The sequence below is a fragment of the Macrotis lagotis genome, chromosome 1 (genome assembly GCF_037893015.1).
Source record: "Macrotis lagotis isolate mMagLag1 chromosome 1, bilby.v1.9.chrom.fasta, whole genome shotgun sequence".
NCBI classification, from domain to species: domain Eukaryota; kingdom Metazoa; phylum Chordata; class Mammalia; order Peramelemorphia; family Peramelidae; genus Macrotis; species Macrotis lagotis.
The window spans coordinates 649,708,678-649,734,705 of NC_133658.1; the positions used below are offsets into that span (position 1 = coordinate 649,708,678).

General features: G+C 38.9%; 1 protein-coding gene across 2 annotated transcripts; it reads left to right on the forward strand.

The window, feature by feature from the left end:
* The first annotated feature begins 2,772 nt into the window (after positions 1-2,772).
* On the forward strand, positions 2,773-24,799 carry LOC141507568 (von Willebrand factor A domain-containing protein 5A-like). Of its 2 annotated transcripts, none has more exons than XM_074215350.1 (18): positions 2,773-2,858; positions 6,945-6,996; positions 7,119-7,321; positions 7,774-7,996; positions 8,168-8,343; positions 8,643-8,757; positions 11,767-11,933; positions 12,176-12,264; positions 12,480-12,624; positions 13,601-13,680; positions 13,963-14,077; positions 14,745-14,909; positions 15,386-15,486; positions 15,703-15,950; positions 16,635-16,772; positions 21,938-22,074; positions 22,436-22,562; positions 23,475-24,799. In XM_074215350.1, the coding sequence occupies exons 2-18, from the start codon at positions 6,954-6,956 to the stop codon at positions 23,552-23,554; spliced, it is 2,352 nt and encodes a 783-aa protein (XP_074071451.1). In that variant the 5' UTR covers positions 2,773-2,858; positions 6,945-6,953; the 3' UTR covers positions 23,555-24,799. The 2 variants fall into 2 exon arrangements, with proteins under 2 accessions (XP_074071451.1, XP_074071450.1); XM_074215349.1 differs by lacking the exon at positions 16,635-16,772 and adding an exon at positions 16,826-16,963.
* The last annotated feature ends 1,229 nt before the right edge of the window (positions 24,800-26,028 follow it).

A 26,028-nucleotide genomic window follows, 5' to 3' on the forward strand; every position in this document is an offset into this window, starting at 1 on the left:
AAATTAAAATATCTTGAAAATAATTTGTTCAGAACCATGTCTCAGATTGGTCAACTAGGTGAGTCAGTGGATAAATCATTGGGCTTAGAATAAGGAAGATGAGTTTAAATAAAGCCTCAGACTCTTATTGGTGTGTGATCCTGGAAAAGTTATTTAACCCTATTTGCCTCAGTTCCTCTTCTGTAGTGGTCAAGAAAACCTCAAATATGACCCTGAAGAGTTGGATACAATTTAAGAACAATGAAATACTTCAGAAAGGTTAAACTGTATAAAATGGGAATAGTTTGGGGTAGGAGGAACTGGAGACAGAGAATTCTTAGGAGATTATTCCTGGAAGATAGTAAAGGTGGTTGCAGTGGAAATGGGAAAATATAGACTGATTTGAGAAAGTAGAGCAAAGAAGATCTTGTTTATTTAAATTATAAGAAGTTTGTTTAGCAGGATCAATTTATTGAAAGCCCTGGATCCAAGATGATGATGAACTAGCTATGTTCCTCTCTAGTCTTTAGCATTTCAGTAATGGCCTTGGGGTGATCCCAAGGGTGTACTTTCTCCTCTACTAGGTATCTGAACACAATTTCTTCTTTTTTTTTAATGGTCCCAAGAAGTAAGGACCAAAAAGATTAAGTGGAATCCAGGGCACTTACTTGGCTAAGAAGGATGAGTGACCAGGAAGAAAAATAAACTTGTGCTTCAAAGGTGGATGCACCCCTTCAGTTCAGTCCTCAAACTCATTTAGGTTTCATGGGCAAGGCCTGTTCCCTAGCCAGGAACCCAAAAATGTTCCCTTTTTCTCATTATCACTCGAAGATAAGGTGACAATAATAGAGGTTTGTAACCCCTAGCCACAGCAGCAAATTCCTACCAAGAAGGAGGAACTGTGGTGTTTTCCATACTGCTAAAGGTTTATATGTCCTTTGTCTCCCTCTGGGTTCCTATTCCCTGATATGCCCCTAGACATAAGCAACACATTGAGCAGAGGGACCAATTAATTCAATTTCAACTATGGTGGGATATTTAGAGATGAGAAAACAGCAATCAAGTCAAATTTTATCTCTAGAAACTGAAGGGTCCTGATCCTGATTCTAAATACAAAATTATTGCTACCCTTTAATCCTGTAATCCAGAACTTAGTACATAGTACATATGCCCAGTACATAGTAGTGGCCTAATAAATGTTTATTGACTGTCTGGTCTAAATGGAGTCTATTGAAAGCAGCATAAGCAGTTTCTGATAGTGTCTGAACTGTCCCCTTATCAAAGCAAACCCCAGACCAGAAGTGTTCTTATTCATAGGACTTGTGATACTTTATCAGTACATATGAGAAAATATATCTTGTGATTTTATACAGAGGAAACACATGCTAGAGTCATGGGATAAGCTTTGTTCTGCTTTGCAATTTGAATTTTGCTGGAAACACAAATTCTCCCTGCTCTCCCCTTCTCTCCTCTCACCCCCAAAAGACCAGAAAATGTAAATCAAAAGGGGAGAGGTTGATTTAGTTGACAAAGAAGGATTTGGGGAATGACAAACAAACCAGGGATATCACTTTTAGAATTTTATCTAGCTCAACTTCCTAATTTGCTGGCTTTCTGCTTATTCCTCTCCCTGGTCCAAGGTTGGCTCAAGGCAGTGATTTTCAAATTTGATGGTCTCAGCACTCCTTTATGCTTAAAAAAAAAATGATTGAGAACTCCCTAGATATTTTATGTAGGTGACAGCTATCAATATTTGCAGTCCTTTTTTTTTTTGCAAGGGAACTTTTGCATCATATTCCCAGCAACCTCACATTCAGCAGCCTCATCATCTAGAAAGAGAACATTGGTCCCTCTAAATTGGAAGCAAATATTTTCTTTCTAAACCTCCATTTAAGGAGGGCATCCATGCTTGCCTACTTTTAATTTGCCCAGCTCTATGAAACTGTCATACTTACTCCTCTCCTCTCCCCTTTTCACTCTTTTCAGTTACTTTTCAAAAATGTCCCCTCCCCTTCCTTACCCCCATTAGATTGTAAACTCCTTGAGGGCAGCAACTGCTTTTCAGTTAGCATCCTCAACTCTTAAGGAAGTGGTCAGCATATAATGGCAGTCCCAGCCCTCAAGAGGTTTACAATCTACTAGAAGGAAACTACAAGCAAATATACCCTAACCATAAATACAGATAAATGATACATAGGAAATAATTAAAAGAGACCAAGCACTGCCCTCTGAAGTGGAGATTGTCAAGGCTTCCTGTAAAGCCTGGAATTTTAGTTGGGTTTATAAAGCATATAAATTTTGAAATAATATGTTAATTCATAAAAATGACAATAGCAAACAAGTAGAGTTTACAAATTGCATAATTTAATGAAAATAATCATTTTTCAAAACCAAACCAGTGAGAAAAGGGGTGTTTGTTTTGCCTTTGTTTTCCGTATTACTTTTTGCAAATCTCGGATTTCAGGCCTGATAGAAGACAGCTGAATTCTTTTATCAGCTTCTACATTCAATCCTGTTTTGATTGAAGTTTAGGAAGAAAACCTAGCTTCCCACAGCTACTAGTTAGACAAGGGAAGAGCATTTTAATAGGCAAATAACATCTTAGAATCTCGAAAATATCAACTTTGAGTACACCCTGAAAAGATTCTAGATACCGCTCGGGAAAGCTGAGCGACTTTGAGAATCCCTGACTTGGCTTTGGGGGAACCTGAGTCCTTGAGAGATTGCCTGACTGTGGGAGTAATGAACTTGCAGACAATCCCTAGAACTGGAGTACTGTGCAGCGTGTGCGTAGGGGAGGGCGGGGCTTTCTGGGAAACAAAACCTCTACTTCTTGCATTTTGTGGCTAAACTAAGAAGCTGCCAGGACTTCGGAGCAGGTAGGTCATGGACTCCCCCTCCTCGGAGCACGGGAATCGGCTCCCCGTCCCAGCTTACAGAGCCTTTGCTAAGGGTGCGGGGCTTCTTCCAGTCCCCCCACCCCAACTCCACAACAGTCCGATCCCTCCGGGCAAGTGTAACAGTTCTAGTTCTGATTCTAGGACCCATCCCATCAGGGAACCCCCGGAGACAGGACACTGCGCAGATGATTTCCTGCTCCTTCTGCCGGCTCACTGCCTTCTGGAGCCCATGCCCTCTGCACCCCAACAGCGCTGGGACAGAAGGGGGGCAGCCTCATCCCTCCTGCTCAGTGCCTTGTGGCTAATGAGCCCTGGTCCTCCTGGAGGCTCAGCTAAATAGTATCTGACCCCTCGGGGACCTGAAAACAAGGGCCCCTAGTCTCGGTGTACCCTGGTCTCTATGCTATGGGTGTCCCTGAAAGAACTGGCATCTGCTGCATGGGTCACAGGCCAGCTAGAATTTCAATGCAAAGTAGGAAGGGTGTGTCACTAAGTGAGAAAGAGAGTCCAAATGGGACTCAAAGTCGGATGTTTATAGTCTTAGGAAACCTCCCTTGAGGACTTACAGTAAGGTGTTTACTGTCTTTGAAAATCCTTGTTCTCTCTCTCCCCCCCCATCCCCCTCCCATTACATGCCCGACTATTTCCCTAAGCTTGAGAGGAAGGGTTGCTTTTGGAGCAAACTCCGGACTTGCAATCAAGATTCGGAAGCTAGGAATTTGAATCCTGCTTCTGTATGTAATCTTGTGTGGCCTTGGAGTTTCTGAGCTTTCCAGCTCCTACTTTAGGCTTTGGTAGGAGAACTTGGGCCTTTTATGTTTCAACCTTTATGGACATTCTATTTCCTGCTCCATCTCTTCCTTTGGGCGGAGTTCTGGATCCTCCCTAATTTTCTACTGCTGCAGGTTGTATTACCTGGGAATTTCCACCTAGCCCCTCCCAGTTCTGAAGGTATTTTTCTGGTCTTCACTCAGCCTTAGCTAGGATTGGCCAGATTGTTCCTGATCTCATTCTGGCTGTAACTTTGGACTTTGGGTGTCATATAAATATGAACTTCTCTACTGGAAGAGTTCTCTGGAGGAGCCTAGGTTTTATTCTTTTAAGGTGATAACTAACACACATTATAGTCCAGGACAGGTAGGTGGTATTGAGTTCAAATTCACCCTCAGATAATTAAGTACTATGTGATCCTGGGCAAGTCACCTAGCCTTGTTAGTTCCTCAACTATAAAATGAGTTGGAGACAGAACTGACAAACCACTCACTTTGGGACGAAAACCCCAAATGAAGTCCAGGAAGAGATGAACCTGAACGGTAATAACAATAACAAAAAATGTTCCAGGCAGTATGCTATCTGCTGAAGTTACAAGTTTCTACCCACAAGTTTATATTTTATGGGAAAAGAAAATATGACTATCTAAAAGTTCTTATTAAAATATTATTAAATACTAAATATAAAACTATTATGAAATATAAAAATATTATTAAAATAGAAGTGAGGGTTGAGTAGGGTGGGTCAAGGAATTGTGTCACAGGTTTACAGATTAAGGACACTTCCCATGAATTTTCACTCTCTTCCTGTCTTCAGGAAGTGTAGCCAAAGTTAGCAGTGACTTATAGGGACTGTTTTCCCCTTTTGGTGTTGGCAAAATATTCAAGAATTATGCCTTGTAAACTGTATTGTTAGATTCTTTTTTAAAAATTTCAGCAATAATATAACTTGTGGAAAGCAAGAGTGCTTAGGATACCAGTGGGAAGTCTCCAGGACTTCCCCACAGAATCCCCTGTGGAGTGATGTAGGTCAATAATTGTCCTGTTGTTCATGGTGGAGAACTGACTGAGAGAAAATTTCATTGAGCTTGACAACCCTGGATTGCACAATGGGATTGTTCATTTAGATGTGCTAATTCCTGAAATGAATTGAGGAATAAAGTATCTTTGATATAAATACCAGGGTAGCAAAACTGCCAGTCAGTAGCTGACTCACAGGAAAAGATTCTGTCAACCCAATGAAATCCATCTCAAAATGCAAGCTGATGTGAAAGCAGAAAAGTTTTATTAAGAGAAAAATATAACACTGGTGCCTGAGGCCCTAGTACCAAGGAGCCCAAGTCCAGAAAGGCAGGGGAAGTTGATCCTTAAAATCCACAAAGGTGGGGAGGTAATGGTGGTTGGGGGTGGGGTGGGGTGGGGTGTAGGGAGGGGTTAGAAAAAAGAATGCACAATATTTTCCAGGAAGAGGTGGACATGGAAACAGAATGTTTTGCATAAACAGGTGACCACTGAGCTGGTTTGACTCAGTTTGGAGGGGCAACAACTCAGCAAGGTCAACCAGTTACCACCACCAAAGGCATCTGGGAGTGAGCAAGACTTTGTCTCATTGCAGGCTTCTGATTGACTTCTTTTAGCAAATAGGCTTTCTCTGTGTCCAGTGCATCTGCCTGGTAAAGTAATTCATGTAAAGCAATTTATTAATCTCAGGGGCACTTCCATGTTTCTTATATTTTGAAATATGGGGAAGAGATAGAAGAAAGTTAGAAAGGCCTGGTCATGAGACCCCAGTGGGGAATCCCTTGGCACAGAAAACCACTTCCTTCTGATTGCTCTGCCATTTTAGACCCGAATCACTACCAATGGGGCAAGGATATCAGCTGAGAACCGGTTTAAATTAGGTACAGTTTTTGGGTGGGGAACTTAGGGTACTGATCAGCCCAACCCAATCTGGAATAAATATCTTAAGAACAGAAATATTAAAATATTACTGAAATTCTGATATTACTAGGAATATTAAGGAATGGCAAGCAATATTAGATATTATTAATTTTCTGTCATTATATTAACAATTATATTAAAAGTTTCCTGTCGGGGCAGCTAGGTGGCACAGTGGATAAAGCACCAGCCCTGGAGTCAGGAGGACCTGAGTTCAAATATGGCCTCAGATACTTAATAATTACCTAGCTGTGTGGCCTTGGGTAGGCCACTTAACCCCATTGCCTTAAAAAAACCTAAAAAAAAAAAAAGGTTTTTCTGTCAAAGATATTCTGGAGTGGAAATCCAAGAACTGGAGATAAAAAGCAAGGAGGGGAGAAGAGATGGATAAAGACCAGTGGTAGCAGAAAAAGGTGTGGTAGATATTGTCATCAAAGTACATTTCAGACCCCCTGAAAGAGATCAGAAATGAGGACTGAGACACTTTACAAATATGACCTTCTTCTTCCCCATCCAATACAGCTATTTTTTTTTTAACATTACTTAATGATCACTTCATCCATCATAAAGTAGAAAAACCAAGCCAGGAATTTCTAATTTGGTTCTGATGCTCACCAGTAAAGAACTGGTTGGAGGTTGGAGGTTCGGGGAAGTGATCACTCTACCTTTGAATTTGTGATAGAGAAGCAAAAAAGCCTGTCCAAGTTTGGCAAATGATCTAGATTTTAATAGGAGACTTCAAGGGGTACTGAAACAGAAAATGTTGAATCTCATGGCCCAGATTTTTACTGGTTTTTCCAAAGCGTTAGGAGACCCCTTAAATTTACTGTAGATTCCTTTTATATTGGGAGGTCCTTAAAATCAGGAACAATCTTGTTATCTGGAATTTCCTCTAAGGTTTAGGTCTTACAACTTCATAAGACTGCAATGATAAACTCTTCTTGGAAGCAACCACAAAAGAAATAAACCCCTTTGTTGTCTTAATAACTCCTCCCTGAATAAAGGGCAGAAAGCCCATCTGTCATGATATTTCCCCCTTAATTTACCTGTTCTGGACTGAAGCTATTACTAACTTTCTAGCCACTGAAGTTTCTTATGTATAGTAGCTTTCATTAGACAAGGCTTAAGTAAGTAAGTGGGTCATGGACCTGAGGCTAGGAAAAACTTGACTCTAGGGCTCTCAGATTGAATGGAGACATTCCTGTTCTCTTTAATTCTATCTTTTACTCTCCAGCCAACTTTGCCTGCCTTCAAAACTCATAGATTGTATCTGGCAGAGAATTCAGATTCAATAGTATTGGAACAATATCTTTGGATTTTTTTTTTGAAAATTTTAGTTTGTTTTTTTTTTAAATAGAATTTCACCATGGTGGACCCTTGTGGACTTCTCACTCGCTACCAGAAGCCAGGTAAGCCTACCTTTAATGCAAGCAAGAGTAAGAAAAAAGAGAGGGAACTTCAGAACTCTATAGCCCTTCTGTGTTTTTGGTACTAAGAATTGAGAGGGCTGATGTGCATTTCCTTTCTCCAGTACCTCTTAAGAAGATCTTGGTAACTGTGACGATCCGTGAATTTGTGGCGGATGTGTCTGCAACCCTGGAATACAAGAATGAGGAGAAAGATCCTGTGGAAGCATTCTTTGTGTTCCCCATGGATGAAGACTCTGCTGTTTATAGCTTCCAGGCTCTGGTGGATGGGAAGAATATAGTGGCAGAAATACAAGAGAAGCAACAGGTAGTAGGGATGGGACCCCAATGATCCCCTTTGCATTCTTTATGTTACATTGGTATGTTTTATTTTAGTCTCAGTTGGACACATTGAATTGCTTTTCCTGTCACTTGATCTGCTGTTTTACACATAGTACTCTCTTCTGTAAAATGTGGGGATTGAAATAGGAGTTACTGAGTGAATAACTAACAAATAATTATTCACAGAGTGGGTAACAACACTGTCTCCTAGGGCAACTTGTTCAACAGAGAGTCAATCTCTGTTTCTTGACTGACTGAAAACATTCAGAGATCAGCCTGAGTAGCTTTTGCTTATACCCTCAACCCTGCTATCCTTTTCTCTCTCCTCGTCTAACCCATTTCATTATATCCCCTTCTGCCTCTATCCCCCAAACCATTTTGTCCTCTTCTGGTTGTTTCTAAGACTTCCTCATTCCTGCTCTTCCTCTTTCTCTTCAGGCCCAGGAGAATTATGAAAATGCCATCTCCCAAGGCCAACAAGCCTTCCTTCTGGAGCAGGATAGGAGTTCCAGTGACATCTTCAGCTGCAGTATAGGAAATTTACCAGCTGGCCAGATGGCTGCTGTCACTCTGAGCTATGTTCAAGAACTGTCCCTGGAGGCCGATGGGGCTGTGCGCTTTGTCCTGCCAACCATCTTGAATCCACGTTATCTTCTCCAAGGTGAGAAGCCTGGCTTCCTCCAGTAGCAAAGTGGGTGGAGGGGAAATGTTGTGAATGGAAGAACAGCAGGGGCATCATCTTCTGCCAGGATCCTGTGGCCCAGGTGAGAAAAGTGACTTTAGTTCCTCCTGGAATGATCACTGTACTGAGTTATTTGGTGGCTCCTTACAGAGTCGGCTGCAACAGACAACATCACTTCTCAAATCCCTCGGGTTCCTGGCAAGGAGCTGCCTTACTCATTTAGTGTCAATGCCAATGTCTACTCTCTCCATGGCATTGAGAAGGTTCAGTCCAACTGTCCTTTGGGTACCCTGCAGTACTTGGAAAATGACAAGACAGTTGCCCAGGTAACCAATAGGCAGGGATTACCATTGCTTTGGTATCCTTGCCAGCTCCCATACCTTGAACCAATCCTTTTCTCTTTCCAATTAGTGTCCAATGTCCTAAACTCACCCATAAGATGGTCATATTGTACCCCCTCCTCTCCTTGACCTAGATCTTTCTATTTTCCTACTAAATTCATCCCAGAGCATCACTCACCAATGGAAAAATAACTCTCCAACCCCTTGTTCTCATTTGGCAATCCAGAGAAAACTCCTGAAATTTCCATCTCTCCCTTTCATTGCTCTGCCCCATCATCATTCAGGTTTCCTTGGCTGAAGGGCATAAATTTGATCGGGATGTTGAGATTCTGGTTTACTACAGAGAGGTGAACACACCCAGTGTCTCTGTGGAACTGGCCCAGGCTGGTGCCAAATCAGGTGAGTCCATCTCAGGAGGTTGCTCAACTTACTGAGGACTTGCCTCCCAGGTATCATGAATCTTGTCTTATGTCTTACTTTCTTTCCCTCTTCTTACTGTGAAATAAATATTTCAGAGAGGTGGTGAAATAATTACAGGATAGTTGTAACTCTGGGTATGCATTGGGGCTCTCAAGAATGCAAAGAGGAACTTCATTATTTTTCTAAATGAGACTATGGAACAATTTCATTATTATATCAAATGTAGAAATGCTAAGGAATAAAGAGCAAAGATACTATTCTGACCTAATATAAAACCATAATACAGTATAATTACAGACTCAGAACCCCAGAATTGGAATAGATAGCAAAAACCCAATTATCTAGTGCTGGATCTTTTTATAGAAGCTATTGTACAACTATAGCTTTTCTGTTTTATGCTTGCAAAGTTTGTTTTGTTGGTAGGACCTTACATTTTACCCATCTTCAAGTTGATTGGGTCTATAGTTTTATCTGGATGAGATCTTTTGGAAGTTTCTCATGTGACTTATTACCTGTCCCTTCCACTTTTGGTGCAGTCATCCTTTAAGTCATCAATTAAAAAATATTTAATAATACAGAGCTAAGGACAGAACCCTAGTTTACTTCATTTGAAAAGTCTCTGGATGTTGACCTTTTTCTGGTGGCTGATCATTCATAGGATTCAGAGCCAGGATTCATAAATGTATCTCACTATTATCTTGGAGTAGATTATTTTTCACACTGCAGTAATATAAGAAGTTTTGAATATCTTATTCCGACTCAAGATCATTATATGTATGTATGGCATTCCTCTGATCTATCAGTCTATAGGGCTTTGTTTCCCCTCTTTTTGTCAAGGTTTTTCAAAGGTTACTGACAGCAGTTCAGCTATCTTTCTTTTGAAACCTAGTATGTATCATTGAATCTCAGCATTGGAATGAATCATGGAAATCATCAGTAAGAACTCATTTATGGCTTCTCTACAACTAAGAACCCCAACAAATAGTTATCCACAGAATAAATAAGAACACTGTCTTCTAGGACAGCTTGTTTTAATTTATTTTGTAAATTTTAATAGAAATTTTATTTCTCACTATTGATCTGAAATCTCTTCTCAGAAATGATCATCATTCATTGAGTCTTGCTATGTCTATTGAAACCAAGCAGAACTTTAAATCCCAACTCTAAATCATAGCATTTCATTTATTAAACACAGCAGTTACATTCCTGTCATTGTCTTTCCACCAGTCCCTCCAAGCTACCTTAGAAGGTCATAGCTACCAGCCCCTAGCCTAGAGGCAGCCAGGTGACTCAGTGGATAGACCCATAATCCATCCACAGAAACTTAGCAGCTCTGTTACCCTAGTCATATCAGTTTCTGGCTGCTTCACTTTGCACAACTATAAAATGGATATTATAATAATAGAACCTGTTTCTATTAAGGTATGGATAAAATGAGTTAATATTTGCCATCCTCTCATCATACTCTTAACTCATTTATGTAAGTGCAGTTTGTCTGGTGCCAAGCCCTCAGTGAAATCAGCTAGGTGATCTTTTTGCCAAGAAATCCTCATTTGGGCACAAAGGGTCAGACAGGAAACTGAAATGACTGAACAGTGGTGACCCCATTAGATTTCAGTTCATTGCTAAGTATTTTTCCTTTCTTCTGTAAATATCATTCAAGGAAATAGAAGTAAAATAATAGTTGAATAGTGATCCTTTTTTTTTTACATTTTCTTTTATTTCTTTTTTTAGTTTAACCTCCTAAGTAGAAGTCCTTTGACCACTTTGAGTAGTAATCTTGTTCTTCTTTACTCTTGATAAAGCTTTTAAAAGACATTTCTATAGCCACTATGTCATATGTTCAAAGTTTTCTTTTACCTATGATATTCCCTAGCTAGGGATTAACAAGTGAAGTATTGAAACTCAGTATATCCCTCCCAGTGGCTCCCATTCTGTCTCAGAAAAACCAAATTGTGAGGGGCTCTTTTTAAGTAAGTTAAATTAACTCATTTTTTATTGACCTCCATCAAATCTGAGAATAGACACTAGATCTATAATTTTATTTATATGTTAACACCTGGTTTAGGAAATTCAGAGACATCTGAGAGGTTAAGTGATAACCCATATATGTCTGAAGTGAGATTTGAACCCTTTTATACTGCCTGTATTGCTGAGTTTTATTTTGTTTTGAAATATAAGAATACCCACTTGGTATAGCATCTCCATGTGTTTTGCAAAACTTCTTTAAAACTAATTTGGGGGTTGATCCTTGTTCCTTAGACAAAAGTCCATGAATCATTATTCTTTGCCTGCTATTTCAGGAGAACTCTTCTTTAATTGGAGGTGTAGTGTAGTGATATGTAGTTAGATAAATTTACCACCCAACAAATTTTTATTTCCTTTATCAAGTAAACATTGCTAGGTTGAATGCCCAGTTTTCTTATTTTAGTTGCCTAGAGACATATAATACTATTGTTGGATTTTTTCTTTTTTCACTTTTATCCCTAATATTACAAGTTAACATGATGTTTAATTTTGTACTTCACTAACAATTGAACAAGTGATGTCATTAGTATAGATTCTGTCAATGCTGGTATAGATCAGCACCAATTCATACCTTTTTATCTTGCATGTCTCTTGCCTATAGTTTTCAAGTAGCATCATGCACCCATCATTTGCTATCCATTCATTATTTTTTAATCTTGCTCTGTGATCAGTTCACTTATTTTAATCCTTTTTAATCTCTCTGATATACTTATAATGTCAAGGGATTAAGATCTATGCACTGGATCTAGTAAATCTTTACCCTATACAATTCTGCATTGGCAATTTAAAAAATTTACAAATCTTTTTGAAACTGTGACAAAAATCCAAATCAAAAATAAAAATTCCAGATTCAATAATTAAATGCTCAACCTGCACTCATCTCCTTTTCCACATCATTTTGTTTTCTGGTGTATAATTGTTGTTTGATAGATTTATTGATTCATTTTTACCTTTGGGCAGATTCATTAATGGGAGATCCAGCTGTGATGGTGAGTTTCTATCCTAGCATTCCTGAGTCTCAGGGAGAGAGCACTGGTGAATTTATCTTCCTCATGGATCGCTCAGGGAGCATGTCCTGCACAATGAATAGCAAAGGAGATGCCCAGATACGCATTGATAGTGCCAAGGTACCAGCTTCTTTCCCTTAAAACCCATTCTGCACTTACTGTTTTTCAGGAGCAAAAATGGAACTTTGGGGATTATATTAATCTCGTAACACTATTTCCTTATGGTGTGCTGAATCTGATTGTAACTGGGACTGGAATCATGGAAAGGAGAACAGGGTGACACAAAATATCACAAAGATGGGAAATATCAGACATTCTATTTTTTTTTTTTTTACTATTTTCTCTACTTTCTTCTCACCCAGGAAACTCTTGTCCTAATGCTGAAAAGTTTGCCTCCTGGCTGTTTTTTCAATATCTATGGATTTGGATCCTCCTTTGAATCATTCTATCCGTGAGTCTCTAGCTAGAATTATAGAATTGGGGAGGGAAATAGAGGTTAAAAGGGGAAGTTTTAAGAGAGATTGTGCAAATGATTTAGTTACAGAATTCAAAAAGCAATTATTTAAGACTTCCTGAAGATGGAGATTAGAAGGGGTACTAGGCTTAAGTTCCTGACCCTGTTTGAAAATGTTTCTCATGGAACATATGTATGTGTCTGTCTCTCAGAGAGAGTGTGGAGTACACACAGCAGTCCATGGAGGATGCTGTGCAGAAAGTAAAGGCTCTAGATGCTGATCTGGGAGGGACTGAAATCTTAGAGCCACTAAAGGACATTTATAGCAAATCCTGCAGACCAGACCACCCTCGGCAGGTAAGGACATGGGACTGGGAGAAAGGGAGATGCAATTCTTACTTTGTGGTTGGTCTCTATCGCTTAAATCCTGCCTGAAGTTAATAGTGATCAGGTTTTATGGCAGCAGTCAGGGTCAAATAATTTACCAGGGTCAATTGTATGCTAGTTACTATCTGAGGTTGGATTTGAATTCAGGTTGTCCTATTCTATTGTTGGGACATCTAGCTGCCTCAAGTGATGTCAATAGTACAAACAGACCGGAAAGATCTATTAGACTTTCCTGTTCCATAAAAGAAGTCTTATTTTTATCCTAGAAATGAGACCTATTCTTAATACAATGACATCTGAAAATTCGTATTGCAATTTATGGTATAAATCAGAAATTATGTAAATGATAAACATAAATGATAATAGTATAATTTATATCATTTGATTCTTACACTAGTGACATTGGCTAACCAATTATTATTATTATTACCTCCACGTCACAGCTGGAAATACTAAGGTTTTGTGTTGAGTGACTTGCTCATAGTCATAGAACGAGTTAAGTGACTGAAATGGCTTTAAATTCAGGTCTTTCCTGACACATAAGTCCATCATTCTTTCTATTACACCTCACTACCTCAGCTGATCTTTTCAAACTTCCAATGAAAGGTCTTACTCACAGAAGACCCTGATTAATCAGTTTAGGGGGCTCTAAAACCTCCCAGGTGCCCTAAATGAACCATCTACTGCATAGCTGTTGAGTTTTAAGTGTCTGACAGTACTGCTTTCATAAATACTTATTACCTTCTCCCCTCCACACCCACATATCCCAACTGAACTTGCATCTATGAGCCTCCCCTCATAAACAGACCTGCAGTAACAGGGACTTGAATATTGAGGTGGCCTGCTCTACATTGGGAGAGCTGCCTTGGTTTGCTTAGGAGAGCCCCAGGATGAGGAACCTGATGTGATTTTAACAGAATCTGTGGCTACTTTTCTCCCTCTACAGCTCTTCATCTTCACAGATGGGGAAGTCGGTGATACACGGCAAGTTATTGCTGAAGTTAAACAGCACAGCCAGAATCACAGGTATGTTTTTCAGGATTAGGTCTTTGATATATACTTAACATGTCTCTGTGCCTCAATTTCTTCATGTATATAATGAGGGGTTTGGAGCAGCTAGCCTCCGTGGTTTCTTCCTGTTCTCCATCTATGATTCCATGATGATCATCTCTAGGGCTCTAAGTCTCTGATCCCTAAACAGGACTCCACTCACAAAAGCATTTGTTCTCCAATTCCCTACTGAATTAAAAGTCAGCAGCCTTTTCCTAAGACTTCCTTTGGCCAGTATGCTGTTTTGTCTCATTACAGGTGTTTCTCTTTTGGAATTGGAGAAGGGGCTTCCACCAGTCTTATTAAAGGCATTGCACAGGCTGCTGGGGGCACTGCAGAATTCATCACAGGCTTGGACAGAATGCAGCCCAAGGTGTCATGGTTATCTTCTTTTTTTCAAAAGTGTCTATTCCAGATTGAAGCACCAGAAAAGCTACCAGAGCAGGGCTAGGTCTTTGTCCCCATGTCTTGTGCTCTAGCATTTTTGGTGTTCAGGTGTTTGGGAAATGTGCATATTTGGGTGGGTAGTGTGGGACCTTTCCCTTTCTGGGCCTTGGGAAGTTAACTTTGTAGATCTGAAAGTTCTTGATGTGGAGCAGGGGGACCCTCACTGTGTGGTGAAAGGGTGCCAGGCTATTCCTGGGGAAAGTCTATGGTCATGACAGAGAGATACTTATGGGAAATGAAAATGAAGGAGATGAAAGATATAAAGATAATAGCTAGCCTCAGAGACAAGGACCTTTTCTTATTTCCTTGGAGGTTCTGGTTCTTCAACTTGGTTTTCCTTCATTTTCTACTTTAATAAAATCTTGCTATCCAAATTTTCCTGTGAATGACAAAAAATATTGGGGAAACAGAAACTGTGATATATTCAGGAATTGGAAAGAGGGTTGAAGCCTGGTTTCTCACATGACAAAAGAGAAGGAAGCATTTTATTCCTTAATTATCCCCTCCCATCAAGTCCCCAACCTTCCTCAAAACCTCCTTTTCTAAAAGTCCTTTCCTCTTCAAGCTCTGCAGTTTACACTCTGTTTCCCCAGGCCCTTCGGTCCCTAAAGCGAGCCCTGCAGCCGGTGGTAAAGGATATCTCCCTGACCTGGACTCTGCCCCCTGGTCTGGAGACTACCTTGCTTTCTCCAACTCCTACTGTCATCTTCCGGAGTCAGAGGTTAATCATCTATGCTCAATTGAAAGGGACAAATGCAGTAAGTCCCCTTTCCTACTTTTGAGTCCCGTGGTTGTAGCATCCAGTGTCTAGACACTGTCCTGGATTTATCCTTTTCTGTCAGTGAGTGGGTTTGTGAGCCTCTCTAGAGCTTGACAAGTGTAAAGATGGAACAAGTGCCCAACTTCCATCTATACCTGGAACTTGCTAAGGTTTTTTGCCTGAACATTAATCCATTCATATCTGGTATGTCATGTGGGACAATGTAATAACTCTGGGATAAAAGAACTCCTGTTCAGAACTGATCTCAGGTGCCTAAGTCTGATGATCTGCAGGAAGTCTCTGAGTTCCTTTGTGCTCCTGTTTCAAAATATGCAAAATGTAAGGATCAGACTGGAAAGGTCCTGAGACCACTGCAAACTCTAGAGAAATGTTCTTATGCGCTTGTGATTTAGACTTTGACATTTCCATCCACTGACAATCTACTCCCTGATCTCTCTGGTTATCCTATTCTAGTCCAAAGAGGCAGCAGGTGAGGTATGTCTCCAATACACTATCCAAGGTGATGGTTTCAGGAACACAGTGTCATTCTCCCTGGATCCTAAAGCAGATGACAAGTAAGACTTCTTAGTGATTGCTCCCTCCTTTTTCACCTGTCTGTTCTTGAAACTTCTCTTTCTTCCTGTCTCATTAATCTCTTCCATACATATCCCTTCATATTTTTCTTTTATTCTCCATCTGCTTTAATTGCTTATTGGGATGACTTAGGAATTGGGGATAAGGCCTGAGTTCCCAGGTCTTCCTGGTTAGCACAGAAGATTGTATTGCTCTAGACTTACCATTCACCGCCTGGCTGCCAAATCTTTGATCCAGACCCTTGAAGGAAACTTACAGGATACTCCAGAAGAGAAGAAAAAAGTGGTGGATATCAGTCTTCAGTCAGGAGTTGTCTCCTCTCACACTGCCTACATTGCTATCAATAAGGAGCTCAATCAGCCCATTCAGGGTCCTCTAACTCGGAGGGATATTCCATTGGCTTTTGGATGTGCTACCTCTAGTTTCAGTTTTCAGCCTTACATGGGTGAGTAAGGTGGATCTGAGCCCTTTGATTCACATTCTACTTTCTTATTTATTTATTTGTTTAGTCATTTATTTTTTATTTAATTTTCTAATTGTTAGAGATAATTTTTAACCTTCATTTTCTCCCTGCGTGTGTGTATATATATATATATATATATATATATATATATATATGTATATACACATACATACATATATACACATAAACAGACTCAAATTCTAGAGAGATATAGATCATATTGACATATTCTGCCCTTTTTCTATCTGGAAGTTCTGACTGGTGTTTTGAGTTGCTTTATTGGAGTTGCTTTCCTGCTGCAATGGGAGAGGGTGAAAAATATCTATAAGGTGGGAGGGGTGATGGAAAATCATAGAGAACAATGAAAGAGAAGGGAGCATATCAGATATTGAGAGGCAGAAATCATATAGGTTAAGAAAGCCACACTTGCTGAAATTATAGCCATTTTCTTCCCATATCCCTTAATTATAGTTATGTGATTTGGTGCTAAATGTTCTGTAGATGTTAACTGCCCATCAAGAAGATCTTAGAGACAAACTGAATATCTGGTGTGAGATCAGTTTAACACCTACAGCGACAAGAGTTTCTGGGAGATAATTTTATAGTTAGAGAGTATTTCGGGAACCATACACCTTGAAGAATAGCCTTCCTTCCTCTGGGTTTCAGCTATGGCATATCATCCTGGATTTTGCTGTTCTCAATCACCCAGTTCCTCAATCATACCATTGTGCGATTATGGCCATGATGTTTCCTATCTTAGCTCTCCCTGTGAATCAGGCTCTTCTGCATTGATTGTTTTTAGAGGTAAGACTCCATTTTTTCCCTATTTTTTTGTGTTTTGATTTTTCTGCCTGTAGGAGTTATACAAAATGTCTGCTCACTCAAAAAAAGAGGGAAATCTACCATGACTAGATTTTTCAAGGAGCCTTTTGTAAAAATGTCACTATGCCAGCGTGGCCCAAACATCATGCTCGCGGAGGATTCCATGACAAGAGGTGAGATGGACTCTGGGCTCTGTTTGTGACATAACCCCTTTGTGTGCTGAAAAACCTCTTGTTCCAAATGATCATTTCTTTGAGATTTTGCCTCTAAAAATTATTTGTAAAGGAACGAAGTCGATTGGTTTTCATATTGCCACAATGGACCTTGTTTGGCTGCCTTGTTCCCTAGTCACTTATATCATTTGTTCACAAAGATGTAGTGGCTGAGCATCAGTCCTTTGTTCTCTGCTCTTCTCTGCTCCAAACTTCACCAGACTGTATAACTCAGTGAAAGGAGAACAATTTTGTTTATGCAGGTTGGCACCAAACAGCCCCATCCTTTTCTAGGATCTGCTATCACAGATGTCTGGAGATCTTCTTAATATTTGATCTGTGAGGTTATAAGAGTCCCTAGAGTTTATTAAGAAGGGAAAAATGTGTAATCAGATCTGTATGTTAGAAAAATCATTTTTACAGATGTCTGCAGGGTATAGATTAGTGTTATGAGAGACTTAAGGCAGAGAGGCCAGCAAGGAGATGATCCAATTATCCCATTGACTGTGAAGAAGATTGATGAACATGTGGGTGGATAGAAAGGGAAGAGAGTGCTATATAGGAGGTAAACATGATAAGATTTGGCAACTGATTTGGCTGTATATGGTGAATAAGAGGAACTGAGGATGGCTCAAGGTCATAAATCTTTTGACTGAAACGATAATTATACCTTAACAGAAATAAAGAGATTATGAAGAAGTATGGATTTTGGGAGGAAGACAATGAGTTATTTTTTGACATGCTGAGTTTAAGATGCCTATAGGACACTGAATTTAAAATTTCCAATGGATGCTTGGTTATGTAAGACTATAACTCATAGGGCTAGAAATCTGGACATGAGCTACCAGGAGATATTTAAATCTATCAGAGCTGGTCATGTTAAAAAAAAATAAAAGGCATAGGACAGAACCTTTTATTATATAAGATATCATGGAATGGATGAGGATCAGCAAGAGAAACTGAGAAGTGTTGGCCAGATGGAGAGCAATATCATAAAATTTGATAAAATTATAGGCATTTTATTCCTTTTTCCCTTAATCTACAGATATGCTGAAGACTATCCAAGTATCAAAGAAGATAAAAGCATCCCCAGTGTTAACTGCTGCATATTGATTGAGAAGGATTAGGTTTTGGCAGTTATCTGATTTGGCAATTAAAAGGCCATTAGTTTTATAGGGAAAAAATAGTTTCACTTAAGTAATAAGATTGGAAGGCAAGCAAGATGATGAGAGGTAAGGTAATCATGGAAGTTGAGGCAGAGATTGGAACGAGAGGTTCACATATCCTGAAAATTATCTGGAAAGACAAATATTGGTCTCAGTCTTAATCTGTTCTTTATTTCCAAATTCTACTTTTTCCTTTTGCATCTAGCATGTAACAGTGATTTAAAACAAAACAATAAAAAACAACTGCAGTCCTTAGGGCTTTAATTTTTGTTCAGTTCTTTATAATCTTCCATAATATACTCTAGGATATCTCCCATAGGATCAAGAGCAGTGGAGAAGGGGAGTTCTCCTGTCATGTATCTTGAATAGGTTTGTCTCAGGATGACAGAAAATTTTTTTTTTACTGATCACAATATAAGGAAATGGTTCTAGAGGACAAAAATTAGACACCATAGTTGGAAATAAGAAAGTCACAAATGAAAATTTGATGCAAGAAAAAATTCCAGAGTCATACAATAGTAGAGTGGACTGCCTTGAGTTAGTATGTTGAAGTGGGGTTATATGGAATGTGGGCAAAGGATTACCTTGGTTCCTTAAAAGTTTGAAATTTTGTGATTCTCTGAAAAAGTTGCGTCAGTCAGGAAATCATCAACCTTTATCTTTAGCATTTCATCTCCATCCTAGTGGAGCTACTTCATCATTCTTTTGAAGGCCAAAAATTTACTTTTCTTACCATTTCTTTCATGGGAAGCCCATCAGACTTATTTCATAGCTCCACATCTTCTGCCACTTCACTTCCTTCTCTACATTGTATATTTGTGAGAATATACACCCTTCTTCCAAAACCTCTGTAACATGAAACTCTTCTTACCTTTAAAAGTTAATTATTTAATAATACATTCAGGAATTCTCTTAGCAGTCAAAATCAAGGTCAGTTGCCTATAATAAGGAGACTCTCCTCTTCCCTTTTTTGGAAAATAAAGGGAAAAATTTTCCAGTCTCATGGGTCTTCTGTTCTTATTTTGTTATTTTTTTAAAAATATTTAAATATTTAATTCAAATATATTTAAAAATTTTTTAAATAGTTATTTGCCTAGTTATTGAATATCTCTATTCCCCCTCCTTTGTATTGTAATGAAAGATAGCTAATCATTATATTACCTGTGCCTGACAGCATATGCAATTTTCCACATCCATAGTACCACAAGCTATTCCAATGAAAGGAGCTGCCATTTTTTTGAGATTATTTCACTTTTCCATGAAAAACTGAAGAGTTGAGACATTCTACCAGCATTTTCACCTTCTCTTCTGGGCTTCAGGCAATAGTTTGTGATTGTCTAGTACTTGAAACTCAGAAAAATAAAGATGGATGGTAAATTTACAGGTTCTGAACAATTCCTGTTGTTTTTCATTTATGCACCTCTACCATTCCAGTTAGTAGATTTCATGGTCAGACCTTTTCATATTGCAAAGCAATCTTTTGCTCTAATTTTTTTTAGGAAAAACAATTTTTTTATTTCCCCCCAATTACATATAAGAACAATTTTAACATTTAAAGATGTTTTTTTGAGTTTCAAGTTTTAATCCTCCCTCCCTCCCTGCCCCTACCCCAGAAAATAAGTAAATTGATATACATTATATGTTTGCAATCATGTAAAGCATTTCCAGAGTAAAACATTTCTTTGTGTGAGAAGGGAAGAAAGGAAGAAAGGAAGCAAGCTTCCATTATCATCAGTTCTTTGCCAGGGTGAGATAGTATTTTTCATCTTGAGTTTTCTGGGATTATCTTGTTTTGCTGAGAATAACTAAATGATTCACAGTCTTCATTGTACGATATTGCTATTACTATGTAACAATGTTCTCCTAGTTCTGCTTATTTCCTTTTGATTTAGTTCATGTAATAGATTCTCCCCATCCCAACTCTTCACCCTGCTTCATGCCAAACCCATCTCCCAACCTGCTGGATCATTTTATTTTAAAAAACTTGTTGGGATAAAGACCAGGCAGTGGTGTTACTGGATCAAAGGGAATGCAGAGTGTGATTGTCCTTTTAGCATAATTCCAAATTGCTCTCTCCAAGATAGTGCCCTTTTTCCCCATATCTATTCTCAACATATGTCATTTTCCATTTATATCATGTTAGGAATTCACTGGATGATTCGTTTGAATTTGTTTTATATCTGTCATGGTTGTTTTAATTTGTAGTTCTCTACTCAATATTGATTGGGAGCATTGTTTCATATAGCTATAGATAGTTTTGATTACTGTGTCAAAAAATTGTTTGTTTCCACTGGTCCTTCCTCACAAATGTTTTACTTCTGATTACTGTCTACTTCATTCCACTTGTCCCTTCAACATCCTTCTTTTATTGTCATCACTTTTTGCTTCCCTATGTGGTAAGACAGATTTGATTTTCCGATATTGAACCAATTCTAATGATAGTGAGTTTTAAGCTTTGGTTGCTACCACTTCTTTCCTCATTATCCCCTTCATTCTTTTTTTAGTTTTTGCAAGGCAATGGGGTTAAGTGGCTTGCCCAAGGTCACACAGCTAGGTAATTATTAAGTGTGTGAGGCCGGATTTGAAGTCAGGTACTCCTGACACCAGGGCCCGTGCTCTATCCACTGCGCCAACTAGCTGCCCCATATCCCCTTCATTCTGATAACTCTTTCACAAATATTTTATGACACCCCCCCCCTTTGCTCTTCTCCCACTACATTCTTTTCCTCTCATAGTTTCATCTTTTTTGGATATCGTTCAATCATCGTCATCTTACATCTAAATCATCCTAATTGCCTTTGTAGTGATAAAGTTCTTTATAGTTACAACTGTCACCTAGGCATGTAGGAATATAAACAGTTTGATCATATTGAATCTATTATGTTTTCCCTTTTGTTTCACCTTTTTATATTTCTCTTGAATCTTGTATTTGAAGATCAAACTGTTTTTTTAATCATCTCTAGGCTTTTAATTAGAAAAATGTGAAAGGGGGTGGCCAGGTGGCGCAGTGGATAGAGCACCGGCCCTGGAGTCAGGAGTACCTGGGTTCAAATCCGGTCTCAAGACAATAATTACCTAGCTGTGTGGCCTTGGGCAAGCCACTTAACCCCATTTGCCTTGTAAAAACCTAAAAAAAAATGTGACATTCCTGTTGCATTAAATATCCATTTACCCAACCTAAAGGATTATCTTCAGTTTTGCTAAGTAGATGATTCTTGGTTTAATCATAACTCCTTTGTCTTCTAGATATCATATTCCGAGTTATCTGATTATTTATGTAGATGCTGCTAAAATCAGTGAAATTATGACTGTGCCTCAATAATTTTTGAATTGTTTCCTTTTGTCTGCTAGTTCTCCTTGACCAGTTAACTCTAGTATTTGGCTTATAGTCCTTGAAATTTTCATTTTGGAATCACTTTCAGGTAGTGACCATTGGATACTTGATGCTGGGTGGTGGGTTTGTCATTAATGATCAGCAACAAGGACATTGCTACTGGTCAGCAGTAGGGATGGTTCCTAGTATATGACCTACACTGGGATAGACCCTGTTAGGCAGCCCTATGGCTACATAAGGCCATATGAAGAATTATTGGAAGAGGGTGCTCTCTTCTTGTATATCAAGAGATTTCAAATTTAGGTTACTGAAAATAAAACCTTATCGCTTCCTAATGTATCATGCTCTGTTTCTAGGAGATCTTTACAGAATAACATGTACCTCAACAGCCATGATGGTTTGAGTGATGCTAAAATTTTTTATTTATTCCCCCAGAGATATCCGCTCCAGAGTCTCTACTTGTGCAACTTATTTCCCTCCAAAAGGCAGATGGTTCCTGGGAACTGGATGCAGCTCTGGCCTCAATCTTGGGTGTGAATGTTCAGAGTGCTTTGACTGCATTGCCAGACCAGGTGAGATCACAGAAAGAGCAGGGTATAGAGTAGGGTGTGTGTGTAAGGGGGAAGAAGACAAGAGAGAGGTCAAGAAAGAACGATCTGCTTTTGAGAAGAGTGATTTGGTGTGTTCTGTTACCGAAAGAGGTTGATGGAAATACTTTTTAGGACATAAAGCTTAACATTCTCTATTCCTTATGTATAAGTGCTCAGTAGTCATTTGTTCATTGAGGAAAGCAAGAAAGGCAAGGAACTGGAAGGAAAATAAGATAGTCTATGTAGGATCACTTATTGCTGTGATCCTGTGAGGGCTAGAAGCTTTCTGAAGGTCTGTATGTGCCTTTCTTTACTGAGACCTTAGGTTCTATATATTCTCTAGAGTAAAGATATACCCAGGTGGGCCACTATCTTGGCTGTTGTGTGGATGCACAGCTCGAGCTGGGACCAGAAAGACGAATGGGAACTTCTGGAAAGGAAAGCAGTAGCATGGATCAAGGCTCGATCTGGTAAGGACTTTCCCTTGAAAACCTTTTTTGTTTATAAACCAGAAGACTTACTATTCCCTCAGGATACTATCTAATTAACTTGTCTAGGGTTGGAGATGGAGGAATTGATGGCCTCATTCTTTTCTGTTCCACTTTTTTGCTCTCTCAGTACAGAGGAAGTACTCACAGATAATGAGGGACATAGATGGGACACAAGAAAAAGGTTGGAAATGCCTATGGGAAAGTGTTGTGGGATATCAAAAATTCTAGAAGAGTAGTCTTGTCCCTCTTCACCTTCCTTCTGCCAGGCTACTTAGCATGATTTTTTCTTTAGTCTCATAGATTCCCCTAGGGTGAGTCTGAGACTAATCTAACAGCTATTCACTCTTGCGATTTCAAGATTATACCTTAGACGTGTTTGTGGAACTAAAAATTGTAAATGGTGAATTTAAGGGATGAGAAAAGAGAAAGAGCATGACTCTTGGGAGGGAGGCTATTGCAATACCTAATACAGTGCCTTATGTTAATTCTAATTAATGCTTAATGAATATTTTCTTGAGCTGGAATTGCTTGGAGTAGGGCAAAATGGCAGTAGGGGTAACTAGGGTAGTACAATGAATACTTTGTACTCTGATGAAGATTTGAGTTCAAATGTGAACTCAGATACTATGTGACCTTGGGCAAGTCTTTTCACTCTGTTTACCTCAGTGCCTTATCTGTAAAATGAGCTAGAGAAGGAAATCACTGTGGTATCTTCATCAACAATACACAAAGGGAATCACAAAGAGTCAGGCACTTCTGGAACAATTCAACAAGAAGAAGAAGGGAGAGAGAGGAAAAGAAGGAGACATGTAAAGGAATATGATACAGAATGGTGAAGCATTCACTTCTCTACTTTTTCTTTTGCTTCTTATCCATCTTCTTGTGTTACAGATTCCTCCCTTGGTGAATGCATCAAAGCTGCCAATGTTCTCCTGAAATCATCTGTGGATCCTGCTATCTTTGGCCTCTAAGAGTAGATATGGAAGTATTTATCTTAGGCTACTATTCATTACTGTTTATGCTGCTAAAACCTGTTTATGTGCCTTCCTTCTCTGTTACGGCTCATTTCTCATAGGAACTGGTCGATTCCAATCCATTTGGTTCACTTCAAATATTTATAAAGGGCCCTATGTTCGTATATGTTCTTGAAGCTAGAGCTACAAAGACAAAAGTGATAGATGTCTTGCTCAAGCAGCATTCATTCTACTGAGGAAAGCAGTAAGAGCACAACTTAGTAAATTCTAAAATGTCTACAAAATAAATAAAAAATAATTTATTTTTTCTGGGTATGAAGAGCAGAGAAACAGGAAGAAGTAACAACTTGGAGACTCAAGGAAGGCCTCTTATTCCCTCCAACACTTATACTAGATCATTTTTTGTGTTTACCAGAATCTCTGTCACTGCATTAAAATGCATGAAGTTCAAAGCTGGAAAACGCAGATAGTACTATTATCTTTTACCAATTCTCCTTTATATTATCTCTAGACACATTAAAAAAAGAGTAGTTTCCCAGCTTCTTAAAATTAGCAAAGAGAGTGAGTTGCTCATTTGAAGTGCCTTTTAGTCTATGTGTACATAGAGATTTTACTTTGAGGAGAAAATGAGAATTTAGATGAGGTCAAACATACATCTACCATAACATATATTATAAAACAGAAGTCAAATATTTTGTATTACATGACTTCAAAAAATTATTCTAAAATTTTATCTAGCACATAATCTGGATAAAGATGGTGAGCAAGCAAGTTCCAAAAAGGAAGCTAGAGAAAGAAGACTCAGATTGGGTTGTACTGAATTCTATGGCCCAGGGATGTGGTTGGGAAGAGATATCTCAACTACATGGACCATCCTGATTCTGTCTAGGCCTTTATATCCTCTACTTCTACAAGCCTTGATGAACTCCTCATGCCACCTATGGGAGCTATTGGAGACCCAGAGACTTCTCTGTGATCAAGGAGGTGGAATCGTATGATTCTGCACTGCAGGCTCTTTGCTTTTATTCCCTGTTCTCTGTGAACAATAATAGGAATAATAGCAGTAGACAGATCTAGAATAGGAAAAAACATCTCCCTGTCTCTGAGATGAAGGAAGAAGCCTTCCATGCAAGTTACAATCTTGCCCTTGTATTATCTATGGTACTTAAGCTTTTCAGAAAAATGCTATTTCCTGCAAATATTCTAGTAAAAAAAGAATAAAATGACTTGCCTATTAGTGTGGTTTGTTTTATCTGGGATTTTCTTGTGCCTATTTGTAGTGTCTTGATTGTTACATTCCTAATCCAATTTCCTGATTGCCTGCTCTTTTCTAATTGTTTAACTCCACCCCTTCTTTTGCTACATATGTGAACAATTATCACATTACATAAGTAGCACCCCATAATTCATCCTCTAGCCCCAGTTCTTTTGTGTTTGCTGTATCCCTGATAAGCCTACCAAAAGGAGTAAATGACAGGCTCATGACAATTAGATTGCCACATGCAGGAAAATACCACCATTATTAGTGTCTATGTTCCCACCGTGACAAACCTAATGAAGTCAAAGAAAAATTTTATGAAAACCGAAGAACCTTATTATCAATGTACCAAAAGAGGACAAGTTTATGATTTGGGGTGACTTTAATGCTAGAGTAGGCTTAGACATGGCAGAAAGTCCTTGGGAGGAATGGGGGAAAAAACAGCAATGGTCACCTACCACCAAAGACATGTACATCTCATCATCTTCTCATCACAAACACTGTCTTCCATTTCCCTAAACACATTAACTTCCTGGCTGTACCCATGTAACAAACATTGGCATCTAATAGACTGTGATTGAAAGGAGAAGAGACAGGTTAGTGAGAGTGACAAAGACAATGTGGTGCAGAGAGCTAGACGGATCACAGACTCATCCTCTCTAAATTAAATATTCACATTCAACAAGAGTGGCAGCCCCAAGGCAAAAATGACTACTAGAATAATTAATATCAAGAGATTAGAGTGTCTTTCTTTGGGGGAACACTTTGTTGCTAACTTGGAGGGAAAACCAGAGCAGAACATAATTGGTAACAATGGAGCAGAAAAAGAGAGGTTAACTTTCAGAGATCTGATGTCTAGCACTGCATTTACTTATCTGAGTCAGAACACTAGAAAACTTCAAGACTGGTTTGATGAAAATAATGGGAAATACAGAAGCTGCTAAATGAAAAATGAACTCCACAATACTTACCATCAGGATAGTTCATCCATTTCTAAGAAGACGACATTTAATTCATCAAAGGTAAGTACAAGTGAAGCTTAGAGAAATGCAGGACTCTTGGCTCAGAAAGAAGGCAGATGAAATTAAGTTTTATTCAAATAATCAAAAACCAAAGTGCTTTTATGATGTCCTGATGGCTATTTATGGGTCAAAGACATATGTTGTATCTCAAATACTCAGTGCTGATGGAGCTACATTTATTATCTCAAGAG